The sequence below is a fragment of the Giraffa tippelskirchi genome, chromosome 3 (assembly GCF_054371585.1).
Source record: "Giraffa tippelskirchi isolate mGirTip1 chromosome 3, T2T-mGirTip1v1.2.pri, whole genome shotgun sequence".
In the NCBI taxonomy this organism is placed as follows: Eukaryota; Metazoa; Chordata; class Mammalia; order Artiodactyla; family Giraffidae; genus Giraffa; species Giraffa tippelskirchi.
Window position 1 is genome coordinate 80,843,785 of NC_137277.1, and position 14,712 is coordinate 80,858,496.

Genomic DNA, 14,712 nt, shown 5'->3' on the forward strand with positions numbered 1-14,712 from the left:
CTCTGGTTTAGAACCATAAAACCACTGATTATTTATTGGATGAGTTCAAACCCCACTCTTACAGATGAACAATTAGTGTAGAAAGCTATTAAAATCTCAGTGAAATTGAGAGATCCTGCTGAGATGGCCTTTGTCTCATCAGAAGCACACTCCAGGGAACTTCAGTGGTCGTCCAGTTTTGCTGTTAGGAACGTGTCTACCTGCTGTGAAGGTCTTCGTGGGTAGGACTCAGAACCCCTGCACACCCTACAGAGAGCAGGGCAGCAGCAATACACCAGGCCAGGCCCCACCCAGGCTCCATCTCTCAGCAGCATCTGCCCTAGGCTGGAGTCTAGGTGAGCTATTCAATTGCTGCTGTTGCTCTTCCAGGGAACTCTTGGCCATCAGCGGCCTTTAAATTCCTTAAGAGAGGAAATGACCTAATGGAGGTGGCAGAAGAGAGTACCGAGGAGGCCAGGACCCTTCCATCACTCCCTGCTCATTTCAGGGGAGGCAGCACCATTATACTCCTCCCATTTCCCCCACGAAGAAAATAAAACAAGTGGCTTGGATGGGCAGGAAATACAAAAGATAAAAGGGAAGGGATGAGAGAGAGAAAAGCAATACAAAGAAAGAAGGGGTTGGAGGGAAGAGGAGAAAGAAGATAGTGAAAAGAGACCTCATTTTAACTTGCCTTAAAACTGCATCATAAGCACCATGCTGACAGGGACATAACCTAACATTATCTATCCATTAAGCATTCTATTTGCTAAATATTACATTCATTCTTCTTAATAACTGTGATTATTCTATACAAATGGTATATGTAGGTAGTATAGAGATATAAAAATGGGGCTTAATACCCTTTCTAACAGAATGGAAAGAGAAATTGGTGACTGGATTTGATCAAAGGCAAAAAGATTCAAAACTAAGGGTTGGGAAACATTGATTTATTTTATATTTCTCAGCTGTAGTTTTTCTTACCTGTTGAGTGGTAACAGTTAATATTTACTCTCTTACCTTCTTAATGAAAGTAGCAACTGAGATGGTAGATGAGAAAATTCTATGAAAACCAGAAACTGTCTTTATGGAATATTAATTGCACTATGTTTAATCACTCTTCTAGAGCCTTAACTTGGAACAAGCCTCACCATTTCTTGACAGTTCTATCATTTAAAATATAGAAGAAATGAAATCCTTGGCAGAATTTTACTCCTTGCCTAGGTGTCCGGTTGTACATAAGGATTATAAAATTTACCCAAGACAATAAAAATACCTTTTAAAAAAATCTCTAGAATTTCATTAAATCAAGATTAAATCCATTTTTAGAATCTGGAAAAAAGGAAAAATTATGCCAAGAAAGGACTGTTGAGATAGTTTATAATAGTAAAAAATTGAAAACTTAAGTATATAGTGGTTTACTTATTTTCTCATCATACCTGCTGCTGCTGCTAAGTCGCTTTAGTCGTGTCCGACTCTGTGCGACCCCATAGACGGCAGCCCACCAGGCTCTGCCGTCCCTGGGATTCTCCAGGCAAGAACACTGGAGTGGGTTGCCATTTCCTTCTCCAATGCATGAACGTGAAAAGTGAAAGTGAAGTCGCTCAGTCGTATCTGACTCTTCGTGACCCCATGGACTGCAGCCTACCAGGCTCCTCCATCCATGGGATTTTCCAGGCAAGAGTACTGGAGTGGGGTGCCATTGCCTTCATCATCCCTACCTTGTCCTAAAAAGAACCCCATCCAATATTCTGTAATAACCTATACGGGAAAAGAATCTGAAAAAGTGAATATATGTATATGTATAACTGAACTGCCTTGCTGAAACGAACATAACACTGTAAGTCAACTATACTCCAACATAAAATAAAAAGTTAAATTAAAAAATAAAAAGAAACATGTTATCCAATTGTGCAATGATTAAATAAACTAAGGTTCCCCGATGGCTCAGTGGGTAAAGAATCTGCCTGCAACGCAGGAGACACAGGAGACACGGGTTTCATTCCTGGGTTGGGAAGATCCCCTAAGAAGGAAATGGCAACCCACTCCAGTATTCTTGCTGGAAAATCCCACACAAAGAGGAGCCTTGTGGACCACAATCCAAAGGGTTGCAAACAGTCGGACACAACTGATGACTACGCACAGAGCACATCCAAAGTTATCCATTTACTATTTCATTTTGGTACCACTGATTGGGAAGACACTATGCAACCAGCACAGTTCTAAGCTTAGGGAATGTAGCAATAAAGTAAGATTTATGGAATTTACATTCTGGTTTAAAGAAATATATACAATAAATAATCTGTACCTTAAACTATTATGTACCCATTTTAGTGATAGCATATACTGGTATACAAGGAAGGCACATAAAATACTAATTTAACATTTTGCGTCTGTGAGAAAAAATGCTCTCCAAGAGCTAAGAAACTCCCTTACATACTTGAGATCTGGACTGACAGACAGCCAGACCTATGAATAGCTAACCTTTAAAGTACTGGAACTATAAATGTGCTATGTTAATGAGTTCAAGAAGATGTTACATGATGAACTTCTGAACTGCAACCAAACTCTATAATGGGACTCTATAAAATGATCAGAATAGACAACAACAACAAAAAGTGCTGTGGTTCAAGAAAGGGATAGTTACTGTGGTTTGAGGTCGTCAGAGTAGATAAGACAGTAGAAACTTTTGTGGGTCTGGAGGATTGACAGAGGATTCAGAAAAATAGGAAGATGGAGAAGGGCAGAGTGGTCACAGCAGATTGAGAACAGCCTGTGCAAAGGCATGGAGGCAGGAACACGCAAGGACACTCTGGAGATAGCAAGAAAGTTTAATTCGGCCTATGGAAGGCAAGGTTGACAGGTAGGCAGGGCTAGAAAGCTGAAAGTTGGGTGTTAAATGCTGGGCTAAGTAGTTTGGACTACAGCCCAAGAGTCTACATAAAACCATGTGAAGAGATTTTTGCAAAAAGTTATTTTAAGAAATAGTGGTCTTGAGGGACTACATATTTTATGTAGTGAACAAAGAATTGGCTTTGGGATTAGTAAATGTGGGTTGGCTGGAGTCTGTGGGTTGGCTGGAGCCCCAGCCTCTCCATCAGGGCAGTGCATAACTGGGAAGATTCCTTAACCTCCATGCATTTCACTTGCCTCATCTGCAAAGTGGGGGCAGCAGTAATACATATACCTCATAGCCAAGGGCAATGGAATGATGCCTGCTAACCGCTGGCACCATCTGTTAACAGATCCAAGAACAATAGTTCTCCAGGAGCCTCTGACAGCCATGGAGTCACAGAGCAAGAGACTGAGGGGGCAGGTACCAGTCAGAGGCTGGTGAGCAAAGAGTGAGCATGAGTTAGGTTGGCAGAAAAGGAATTCCAGAGGAAGGCAAATGAGGGGGAGAGGAGGGGGGAAAGGTTTCAAAGAGATAACGACCTCAGCCTCAGCAGGATGAACAGGTTGGGTGGGGCAGAGATGACAGAGGTTTCAGGAGTGGTTATGAGGGCAGCACCGACAAACACAGGGGATTCCAGGAACTGGGGCTGTTTTCACAGAGGAGATAGGATTGGTTTTTGACAGGCTGAGAAGAGAGTGTGACCAAGTGCATCAACAGGAAGGGTCAACAGTAAGGGAAGCGGGTGGGAATGCAGCACAGGCTGGGTACAGAGGTCTGAGATACAGAGTGTTCAGCCTTTCTGAGGGAAATACGGTACAGTGATTAAGAGCATACGCTCCGGAATCAGACCATGAGTCTGAATCCCAGCTCCACCGTCACTAGCTGTGTCAACTTGGTTAAAGTGACCTGACTTCTCTGAACCTATGTTTTCTCACATGTAAAGCGGCATTGAGAGGATTAAATGAGTCAATGCATATAAAACACCTAGAACAGTGCCTGCTGCACAAGACGTGACCCATCCTATCAACTGCCACCACAACCACTACCATCTTATCATCACTATCATCATCATAATAGAGGCTGCGGTTAGAAGCATGCCTGTTGTTTCCAAAGCACTGAGCATAGTCCTTAGCATCAAGTTGATCTGGGTTAGCCCTGCAGCTCTGCCAAGTACTTGTTATGTAACATGGACAAGTTACTTGACCTCTCTGAGCTGTGGTTTTCCTATTTATAAAAAAATGGCTCATAATTCCTGCTTGGTGACTTTCACCAATACTTTCACAATTGAGAAAATGTATAAAAGACCACATATGTAAAGTACTTAACTCCGTGCCTGACCCACATGAACAGTCAACAAACTATGCTTATTATTATTGAAGCTAAAAGCAGAATACTCAATCTTGATCATCCCTACAACCAATGCTGACCAGAGTAGAATCCCCGTGAAATAAAGGAGGAACAATTGGAAAGAAAGGGGAAACTTCACAGGACCTAAAAGTGGAGGCTCATTAGACAAGGTCTTGCAGGGTGGGTCAGAGGATGAGGCTTGAGAACACAGCAGAAATCAGATGGCCTCTTGTTGTCAAGAATGCTTTTGCCATAGAGTCATAAGGGCCAAGTCAACTTAGGGGAGAGAAGCTGGAGTCTACAGGCAGGAACAAGGAAAGTGGGAAAGACTTAGGTTGTTCCCAAGAGAAGAGGTCATCCCTCTGCTAAATCCTGAAGGAGAGAAGGGCAGGACGTGGACCCAGGTGGAGAGGTCAGGATGGGGAGAAAGGAGGGTCACCCCCGAGACTGGCGAGAGGGCACAGGGGTGGGCCACAGGGTATTTAGAAGCACACAGGGAGACAGAGACAGCCCCCACCAGTCAGGGGCTTCTTGGCATCAAGGCCAATGTCTATTTATTCTGGTCACATGAATGCACTTTTGTCCCGGTGGACAGTCTCCATCTTTTCAACAACGTTGGTGGCCAGGTTGAATGCCACGAGCACGTACAAGGAGGCAGAAAGTAGAGGAGAGGCTGACTGTCTGGCACAGCCGCAGAGGCGAGCGACTCTTCAGTATGTAGGACAGTGAGCTCAGCTTCTTCCCCAACCTGAAGTTCATAAAGGCAAAGTAATATCTGTGTGTTTTGTGTATACACTCAAGTAAAACCCTTTCAATGGAATGTTAGCTTGACATACTTAATGAATATAACATCCCCCTTAAAGTCATATTTTTCACATAAATACTGAGCTTGGGATGTGGAGAGAACTAATAAAAATGCCTCAGACTTTGAGTTCACACATGCGTAGAGCAAAAAAAAATTTGTTTTGGTCAGGGCATGAACACAGATCACCAAATTTCAATTTTTCTAAGTGAGGTCATAAAATAATGTAACATCTCCTTTCACCATAACTTTATAAAGGAAAAAATTTAATATTAAAAAAAGAGGCCCAATATCACCTAAAAATAATTTAAAAATTAAATCAATTTAGATTTATTAAGTATCTGTTAAGTTTTTTTTTTTTCTTTTCGTTTTTGAATGTCAAATGAAAGCCATCTCACAGACTGAAAATGGTCTGCGGAACAAGTTTGAACCAACATGCTCAGGTTCATTACACGGAAAGAAAAAGTTTCTGCAGGTCAAGAGGCTTAGAGATGGTATAATGAAGGAATTGTGTACTAGTTCAGAGTATTCAATAACTGATCCAGAATGGGACGCCACCACAGGTAATTGTGGCTGTAAGATGCAGTATAACATGGCTGTTTATTGCCGGTAGTTGGGGAACATACACTGTTCTGTGGGCCAGATAGAGCAGCAGAGAAAGCAGCCGTGTAAGTGACCTGGTGGACTGTCAGGAGAGAGGGTGGAGGGTGCTCCCAAGGCAGCACTCAGCTGGGTGATTGCCCCCAAGGTCCAGGGTGTGGGAGGCTAAGGAAGCCAGAGGAAACTGCTAAGGAAAGGAGATGAGAGAGTTGGGAGAGAGATGAGAAGTGGGAGGGAGTCAGCGTAAGGGCGAAACCAGATTAGGTAGTTCTGAGGGTGCAGGAGAATGGACAGGTAAGAAATCTGAAAGGTGGAGGACCCATACAATTTGGCCCTTTTGTGTCTGTCTTGTTGGCTCACCCTGAGTGCCCACACTGGGCATGAACTGACCTTCCGCACACCTGGGCATGAACTGACCTTCCGCACACCTGTCCATCTCTTCCGAGTCCTGTAGCCAGGCTGCCACCTTGCTCTGGCCGGTCGTGCAGGTTGCAGGGAGGCTGCTGCTACAGGGCAGAGGGGACTGCCATGGAAAGTTGTTTGGCTGCACCTACGGTGAACAGAAAAATGTGTAGGGTTAGGCAGGAATAGTACATGTAAGTGACTAAAAAGAACACTAGCATCCTCAAAGCGACATTAAAAAAGGGGGGAAAAGGGCAAGCTCAAAATATGGAAGAAGCCTCTTGGCTAAATGTGTTACAAGCTCAGGAGAGTCAAAATTCATAGGTGATAACAACACTCGTTAAGCTGCTATCTCCACCGTACAATGAAGCAGACAATGCTTAAGAATGTTATACTTGCAAGGACCTGCCAACTCAAATTTTCAATGGTTTTTAATTACTTACTAAGTTATGGTTGATAGTGTCCTTCTTGCAGTCCTCAACTCACGACTGAAGGCCTTTACTTTTTGAAAGCTCTCTGTACCCTTATGACTAACTCATGGTGTTATCAGCCACTTGTGATTCTTAAAGACATTATGCACCAGCAAGCATCCTTTCCATCAAAATATTGAAAACTGCATATTCAATATGACATTGCATATTGAAAACTGTAACATATAAAAACGGCAGTCTTGGGAATTCCCTGGCACTCCAGTGGTGAGGACTCGGTGCTTTCACTGACGGGGGCCCGGGTTCTATCCCTGGTCAGCAAAGTAAGATTCTACAAGCCACACAGCATGGCAAAAAAAAAAAAAAAGAAAGGCAGCCTTGGCAAGTTATTATTATCTATAGCTGACAGACTTTCTATTAAAGAGACTTTATTGTGAAATAAAGTTGTATGAAGTATATAGATACTAAAGTGAGTGTAAGAAACACTCCAAGAAAAAAGCAGAAACTTATTCCCCTAAACCTGAAACAACTTTAAAACTCCATATTTGACTTTAATATTCAATTACAACTGATTGTGTCTCTTGTAAATCATTATGAAGTGAAGGATGCACATGCTTAGCAAATCCAGACTTATTTATTACCCGCACAGGGCCACAAAGCAATTAACATTCTGGAACCTCATCATTTGATGCCTAGAATGCAAGCAAAGTGATAAAAAGCTCTTTTCACTTTTTATTGCATTTTGATAAATGTAATGGAAATCTTTCACTGAGTTAGATCTTAGAGGTATGTCGTCTGTAATGAGAGCAATACATCTATGAAAACCAGAGCTGAAGCTGTTTCTTATTTCAAGGCAAACAATGGGGAGGATTTGGTTTCAGTTCTCCATTCTCAGATGTCACCCAAGTTATTTAATGCATAACACAAGAGATGAAAATAATACATCTTTTATCAACACTCTGTGCCAAAGACATAGGCAGAAGCTGGAAGAACCAAATGATTAAATATCTGCATATTTTTAATATCCATCTAGAATACATTTCTTGTTTAATTTGGACTAACTCTGGGATTCATTCCATTTTGTGATGAGAACACAGGAGGCCCAGAGAATCTTGGGGACTATCTTGAACATCTTGTGTGTGTTACTCAGTAAGTGCCCTGTTCCCTAATAACCCCGATTTACTGATTCATTAGTCCCCTAGAGAAGGAAATGGCAACCCACTCCAGTATTCTTGCCTGGAAAATCCCACAGACAGATGAGCCTGGCAGGCTATCTAGTCCATGGGGTCACAAAAGAGTTGGCCATGACTTAGTGACTAAACAACAACTGATTCATTTCCTTGTATTTCAGAAGCAGTTAGTATTAGGGTTAATCCAACACCCTGTTTCTAGGAGAGAAATATTCCAGAATGAAATATGTTTGAGAGCCTTGTGAAATACTGGGTTAGCCAAAAAGTTCTTTTGGGTGTTTCTGTAGGATGTTACGGAAAAACCTGAATGAACTTTTGGGTCAACCGAATATAATTAGCAGGATTTAACAAAAAATTACTTAAGTAATTTCCACCAAAACAGCAATAGCTAAGTAGAGCTGTATTTAATTTGATCTGATTTGATGAGTCTTTCAGTTACTCCATGAGGTTTTTCAATGCTTTGTAAGGAAACTTGGATATATGTTAGTCCATATATCCCTATGTAGGAAAACAGAGAAAAGCAGAACCTTCACTGAAACACCCTTGAACTCAGTTCCCTGTGGTAGCCAGTTGTTCAGATGTCTCTATTCTCAGTATCAGGTGCCAAGTAAGAAACTGGAAGACTCCTGGGTAGTGCAATGTGGCTATGGTTCAGAAAACCAAATTATTGCAGCAAAGGCAAAAACAGCTCTCTCCCTGTTCCACTGACGTAACCTTGGTTTTTAACAGGCAACACTTCTAGTTTTTCAACAACACAGAAAAAAAAAGCCCAAAGAATAGCTTCAACCTCCCTTAATCTGGGACAATGGAAAAGACACTGATTTTGGAAACAAAGATGAAGATTTAGATGAAGCTGAGATGAAGACTCAGCTGATAATGTCTTCTGGAAAAATTCTTAACTGTCTCTGAGCTTTGGCTATATTAAAGACTAGAGATGGATGAATGTCCAATGCTTAACACAGTGCCTAGTCTCAAATAGGCCACTACTTATGTTACTATTGCAATCTCTAGCCCACTTGCCTTATCATGGGGAAATTCACTGGTCTCTTTCGTGGTCATGTATATATTACAGCTCAAGGCAAAAAAGCAAGTTTCATTCTGAAAATATTGTGGTCTTCTTATTACCACCCAGGAAGACATTGATTTCTAGGTGCTGATTAACCACATGTTCACTCTACTCTCTAATATGCTTATAAAGCCATGTAAAATTAAGATGTAGTCCATTCATAGGAAAAGTAACTGTTAATTCTCTTGGTGATCCACATTTCCATCTAATCTATTCTTTACTTGTAATTAACGTTGATGCTAAATGTCACTATTGTCTTCTGAGAATTAGTTTACAAAGCCAACCTTCTCTTCCTGGTTTGTCAAATGAAACTCAGTAAATACGTCTGCATAATCTTCCAAGCAATTTCTGGGCTGACTTTTATATGATGAAGTCATACCTTTCCATCCACAACTGAAACATTAGCAGCTGGTGAGGATTCAGCTGTGGAGGTTGAAGGAAATATGTGAAAACTAGCATCTCGTGGTGATCTCACAATTTCATTCTGCCGATACAACCGATGATGGCGCAGTTTGGAGACCCATGCATCAAACCAGTCCTGGGATTTCACCTACAACAATTGAAAAAGAGGAATAGGTAATGGTGAAGCCAATCTCCTGTCTAACCACTAGTCTAGGCAAATGATTTCCCCAGATATTGGCAGAGAAACCATTGCAAGGCATCTTTACCTTCAAGTGATAGATGTGTTCTTCTGTGTCAAGGTCTATTCTCCGAGCTTTCTTTTTAATTGACATGACAGAGAGTCCCACATCGATGCTTCCATGGACCTTCCCTTTTTGGATCTGAAATCAAAAGACTGGTTAAAAGGCTGGAAGCATATGTGATCTGATGTGTTTCTGTACTGAAGTGAGCTTAATGTAAACTCCCATTTATCTACAGGAGATGGAAGATCACACCTCCCGAACAGAGAGGAAATGGCTAAGGTTCTGAAGTTAAGGTCCTTAATCTGAGGACAGCTGAAGTTGCAATGACTTCATGCCAATTTCAATAAGTAAGACTATTCATCTCATTCTTGTTTTGGCATAACTATAACGTCAATTCTTTGTAACTCTAGATGACACAGCTTATATCCTAAGAGATACTTTTTCTGGTTCCTAAAATAACTATGGTCCATCTTTGACCTACAACCCCAAACATGCCCAAGTAATCAGCTAGCAGACAGCTGCAGGGTAGAAATGGGCAGTTGGGACTGCGTGCACAGAGCAGTCAGCTCATCTTCTGGCTGCCCTCATCTGATCAAGGACACACAGCTGACGCATGAAGGAGCTGGCGTCAGAGCTGAAATCTGAGCCCTCTGTTATTTCTCCCACACACAATGATAAGAAGGAGAGCGTTTTCCAGTTTTGCATGCAAACAATAACTTTTGATATTAAAGAAAGGTAATTTGGAATAATTTTAGAGCTGGGATGCTCAAGATAAAGGAATGTATGAAACAGAAATGAAGTCCATAATAAGTCTTAAAAAAAATCAGTAAGAACACATGCTAAATCTCAGAAAAAGCACATAAAGCATAGTTTATTGAGAAATGCAGGGAAAAAAGTCTACTTGAGTTTTCTGAGACAGAAAGGGTGATTTTTGTTAGTTGGTGACTTTTAGGTTTAAGTTTCTGTTTTTAACAGCATATATTACAATAGTTAAATTAAATTTTCATGCAGCAGTTTGAGATTTTATGCTAGCTTGAGAATAAGCATAAAACACACCTTCCATGCAACATGGAAGTTTGGTAGGTTGTTAAGTCTTACAGGCACAGAAACACACAGAACTGGTAACTACGGCACAACACTTGTACACTGTGGTGTTGACTCACTTCAAGCAGAATTCAAAACCAATCTTTTTGTCTACTTACATCAAGTGGTGCCTTTGAATACTTTAACATTCCATTATCCAGGACAAAAAAACGCTGCAAGAACCAAACAGTCCCCAGTTACTATCAGTATTTTGAATTAAATAAAACATTCACAAGTGTGGGTCTAATATTGCTTGGTACTTAGTAATCAATACGTTTGACCATTTCCATGTATTTGAATTTAGTGCACCTGGCCACAGTCAGTCACACGAAATGATAAGAAAATCTGAGCTCGCGTTCCACACCATTTACCTAGTAGGGTTCTTTTACACAAAATCCAATGGGGATGGAATCTTTCACCATAGTTTTTTTCTTTTCTATTTGGCTGTACTGCACAGCTTGTGGGATCTCAGTTCCCTGACCAGGGACTGAACCTGGGCCATAGCACTGAAAGTGCCGAATTCTAACCAGTAGACCACATGGATCTCTCCCATCACCACAGTTTTTCTTAATGGGAGTGTGGGGGTAGCAGGAGGAATCCCAGGGCCTATATCCAGGACTTTCTGAATGAACTACACTGGGGTGTTTTTCAAAGTAAGAAATGAGAATAAACTGAGTTAGGTCACAGTGCTTTTGTGAGGAACTTTACTACTTGTTTACTTTCCCACCTTGGAGGTAAATTCTTGACTTTCCCTAGCTACCATGGATAATTCTGAAAATATCCATGTCTGTAAATAGAAGCCAGTGGACTGGAGCTATGAATAATGAATTATCTGGAAAGTTTAAAAAGTAGCCTTATCAATATGCTTGCATCTCCACTTAGAAAAATACTTCCATTTCACTATTAGTAAAACAGATTAAAAATTATTTCTAAATTCTATTAAGGGGGAATAAATATATATATTTGGAGTGGTTTTTGTCTCTTCCAAGACACTCCTGGTCCAGTTCAACTGAATCTAGCTATTTTTGATCCAAAAACCTCAGGAGCTCTTTGTGGTTGATTTCCTTTCCATGGACAATTGACAGGAGAACAAACAGCTCCCATGACCCAGTCAAACAATGGGTCCAGGGTCCTATAGTCTCCACAGATGAAGGTAAATTACTGTGGCTGGTAAATTACTTGGCTGGGAAGTTTTTATGTGACTTAGGAACTCTAGGCTGCTGAGGTGACAGGCAGTCAGGCCTGGGGACACCCTATACAGAACTCACAGAAGGCCAATGTAACCCCTTTGTTACAGTTCTAGGGGGCAACAAGTAAGCACTGGAAGAAAGAATTGCTACAGCTGAAAAATACTTGACGTTTTGATTGCCTATGACTTGGGCAATCAAATGGACTGAGGCTTGAATAAATACACTATCACAGACCAGGAGCAAAGGAGATACAAGGGAGGGCCTAATACTGCTCTTGTAGCAAAATGTTCTAAGGCAAGATCCAGGAAGAGCTGCTGCTGAACCACAGCCACTTTTGCTGAAACATGGACTGAGAGTGCTAAATTAAAGTTAGCAATTCAGATAAATGTGTTTCTTTGACCCCTTTGTTCTGTTTTTCCATTTCTATCTATAAAGAATTCTAGCAGAGATAACCTATAGGATGGTCATGGGGAGGAGATAAGCAAGGTAATTGATTTGAGGAATTGCAAAGTGGGAAGGTCAGAATGAAAGGCAAAGGTGCTTCCAGGAAGGTGTAAGGCCAGTTGACCAAAATCCAAGAAAGATCAAGGGTGGAGAGAGATTCCTGGTACTGGTATAATATTATGGGTTTGAGGTGATTGCCAAGGTTTCTGACAAATGAGAGAGAAGACTCTTTGACTTGCTTTTATTCCATCCTCAGAGATAGGGAGGCAACATTTCCCATCTGTTAATTTTTAAGTCCTTCCCTTAACTTGCAAAAAATACATTTCCTTAAGGATGTTATAATCCATAACCTCCATTTTTGAGCCAATGGGCAGCAACCACCACTCCATTTGCACCCCCAAATCCATCTGCCTGGAGATGAAATCCATCAGCAGATGTGGAAAGTAATGAACCTGTTCTTCCAGTGATTCTAGATAGATCCTGGTGGTTTATCCAAAGGCTTGTATTGAAAACAGAGGACATTGTGCTTCTCCTAAGTGTCCAGAATTCTTGCTACTCAGGTCACTGCAACAATACAGTGCAAAATATTTTCTTCATAATTAAAACTGGAAGATGCAAAAATTATGAGGAGTTGGGGAGAGAGGAATACACCATATTTTTAAAGGGCAGTAGGCAAACTTCCAAGACAAGTGATTTTCCATCTTTAGTTTGCACTGGCAAACAATAATTCTAGGAATTTACTCCAAGAACTCAAATGGAAATTCATGTATAAGAATCTTCATCACAACATCATACAGTAAAAAATCAGACACATGTACACACATAGCAATAGGAAACTGGTTCAGTAGTGGTGGGATATATAGTATAAATCCATCTGATGAAATACATGCATGCATTTAAAAGCAGCTCCGGTTTAGAAGAATATTTAATAAGAACATATTCATCCTTATTTAAGTTTAAAAAGCAGAGTACACAACAATATGTCTAAACTGGATTTTAAATATCATGTAAAGTATTTTTTCTCTGCTTACAGACATTACAGAACTCTGACTTAAATAGATACGATAGGTTGCAGCCTGTATGGTTAAAATAAGGCTATATAACCACTTAATGCGGAGAAGGCAATGGCATCCATCCCACTCCAGTACTTTCGCGTGGAAAATCCCATGGACGGAGGAGCTTGGTGGGCTGCAGTGTATGGGGTTGCCAAGAGTCAGACGTGACTGAGCGACTTCACTTTCACTTTTCACTTTCATGCATTGGAGAAGAAAATGGCAACCCACTCCAGTGTTCTTGCTTGGAGAATCCCAGGGACAGGGGAGCCTGGTGGGCTGCTGTCTATGGGGTTGCATAGAGTAGGACACGACTGAAGCGACTTAGCAGCAGCAGCAGCAACCACTTAATGACACGAAGTAAGAGCCTCTCTGGTCCCCAATTATGAAGATGATATGAAAATGAATGTAATGAAAATGTTACCTTGTGCCAGCCTTTTAGAGGCCATTTTCTCTTCTTTAGCATAAAACCTTCATGTTTGTCTGGTCTCTGGACATTGGTTTGGCCTATTTTCAATCCTTCTATAATTTCCCAGCTGTCAGCTTCCTAAGAGGAAAGAAGAAAAACAAATCACATATTTCTCAGTGTTTGATGACACACTTAAAGCAAATTCCTAGGTAGAAGTTGCTTTTGAAACGGCACTTAACCCATCAGAAGTATGAACATCATTCTGGAGCGTTCTCTAACATCACACACATTTATGCACCTATAACTGAAGTGAGAACGAGTTCCTGGGTACACCTGGAGGAATGCAGGCCATCAGAAATGAGCTGGACAGAGGTGAAGTCTGGGGTAGAATGGTTTTGATTGCCTGCATTCACAAGATTTAAAATGCACTTTTCCAGGCAGTTCATCTCTGGGGACAGAGGCACATTAAAGTTTTAAAATAAGATCATTTTGACGAAACATGTTCAATTAGTGTGTGGGCCTGTCTTTCTGTAGAAATGAAAAGGCTGCAGCAGCCTAAAGTGGCTCACAACCTGTTAGGCTGAAAGCAGTGCTGTGGACATCTGTGTCCCCTTGGTGAGGCTGCTGACATTTCTGAGTGAACATAAAATGCCCTGCTTGTCAAATACCCACCAAGAAGTCTGTGCTTTCGAAGACACACATTGTGAGAAACACACACCTTTGGGAGTCCGTGGAAAGAACACCCGACTGCACGGCCAAAAATCTGAGCTTCTAGAGTCCACATTATCACCCTCCTCTGTTAAAAACAGACTAAATCACGGTTTCCTCTTCCATAAGATATGTTTTGTTCATCTATGTTGTTTTTTAAAAAAGCTTTTAAAATGAATTGTCAACATTTAAAAATCAGAGGATTTCAGACTTTAAAAATCCAAATTTCTAGTGTTTGTGGAAGCCTAAGATCTGGCAACATTGGTCCTGCCCTGGGGGATAGCAGCCCGTCTTCAGTCTGCCATGGTCCCCTTGGGTCTGCTTCCACGTTGGACCACTGCTCTGTAGCAACATCCTGGGTTTTAAAATCCCTGGACCAGTAATTTCCAAGGGCCCAGGCAGCTCTATTGTAACTGCTGACCTCGCAAACATTCGTGTTCTAGATCTCAGGCTTGGGGCTCACTCAAGCAGA

The 14,712-nt window shown here is 41.3% G+C and overlaps 1 protein-coding gene across 50 annotated transcripts in view; it reads right to left on the bottom strand.

The window, feature by feature from the left end:
• OSBPL6 (oxysterol binding protein like 6) overlaps positions 1 to 14,712 on the bottom strand; it is a 214,829-nt gene that overhangs the window by 49,160 nt on the left and 150,957 nt on the right. For all 50 annotated transcript variants that reach the window (XM_081579572.1, XM_081579545.1, XM_081579540.1 and 47 more), the window contains 5 exons: positions 13,548 to 13,670; positions 10,557 to 10,610; positions 9,379 to 9,492; positions 9,090 to 9,260; positions 6,042 to 6,174 (listed from right to left, as the gene is read on the bottom strand). In XM_081579572.1, coding sequence (XP_081435698.1) covers positions 6,042 to 6,174; positions 9,090 to 9,260; positions 9,379 to 9,492; positions 10,557 to 10,610; positions 13,548 to 13,670 — 595 coding nt within the window. The remainder of the gene's footprint in view (positions 1 to 6,041; positions 6,175 to 9,089; positions 9,261 to 9,378; positions 9,493 to 10,556; positions 10,611 to 13,547; positions 13,671 to 14,712) is intronic.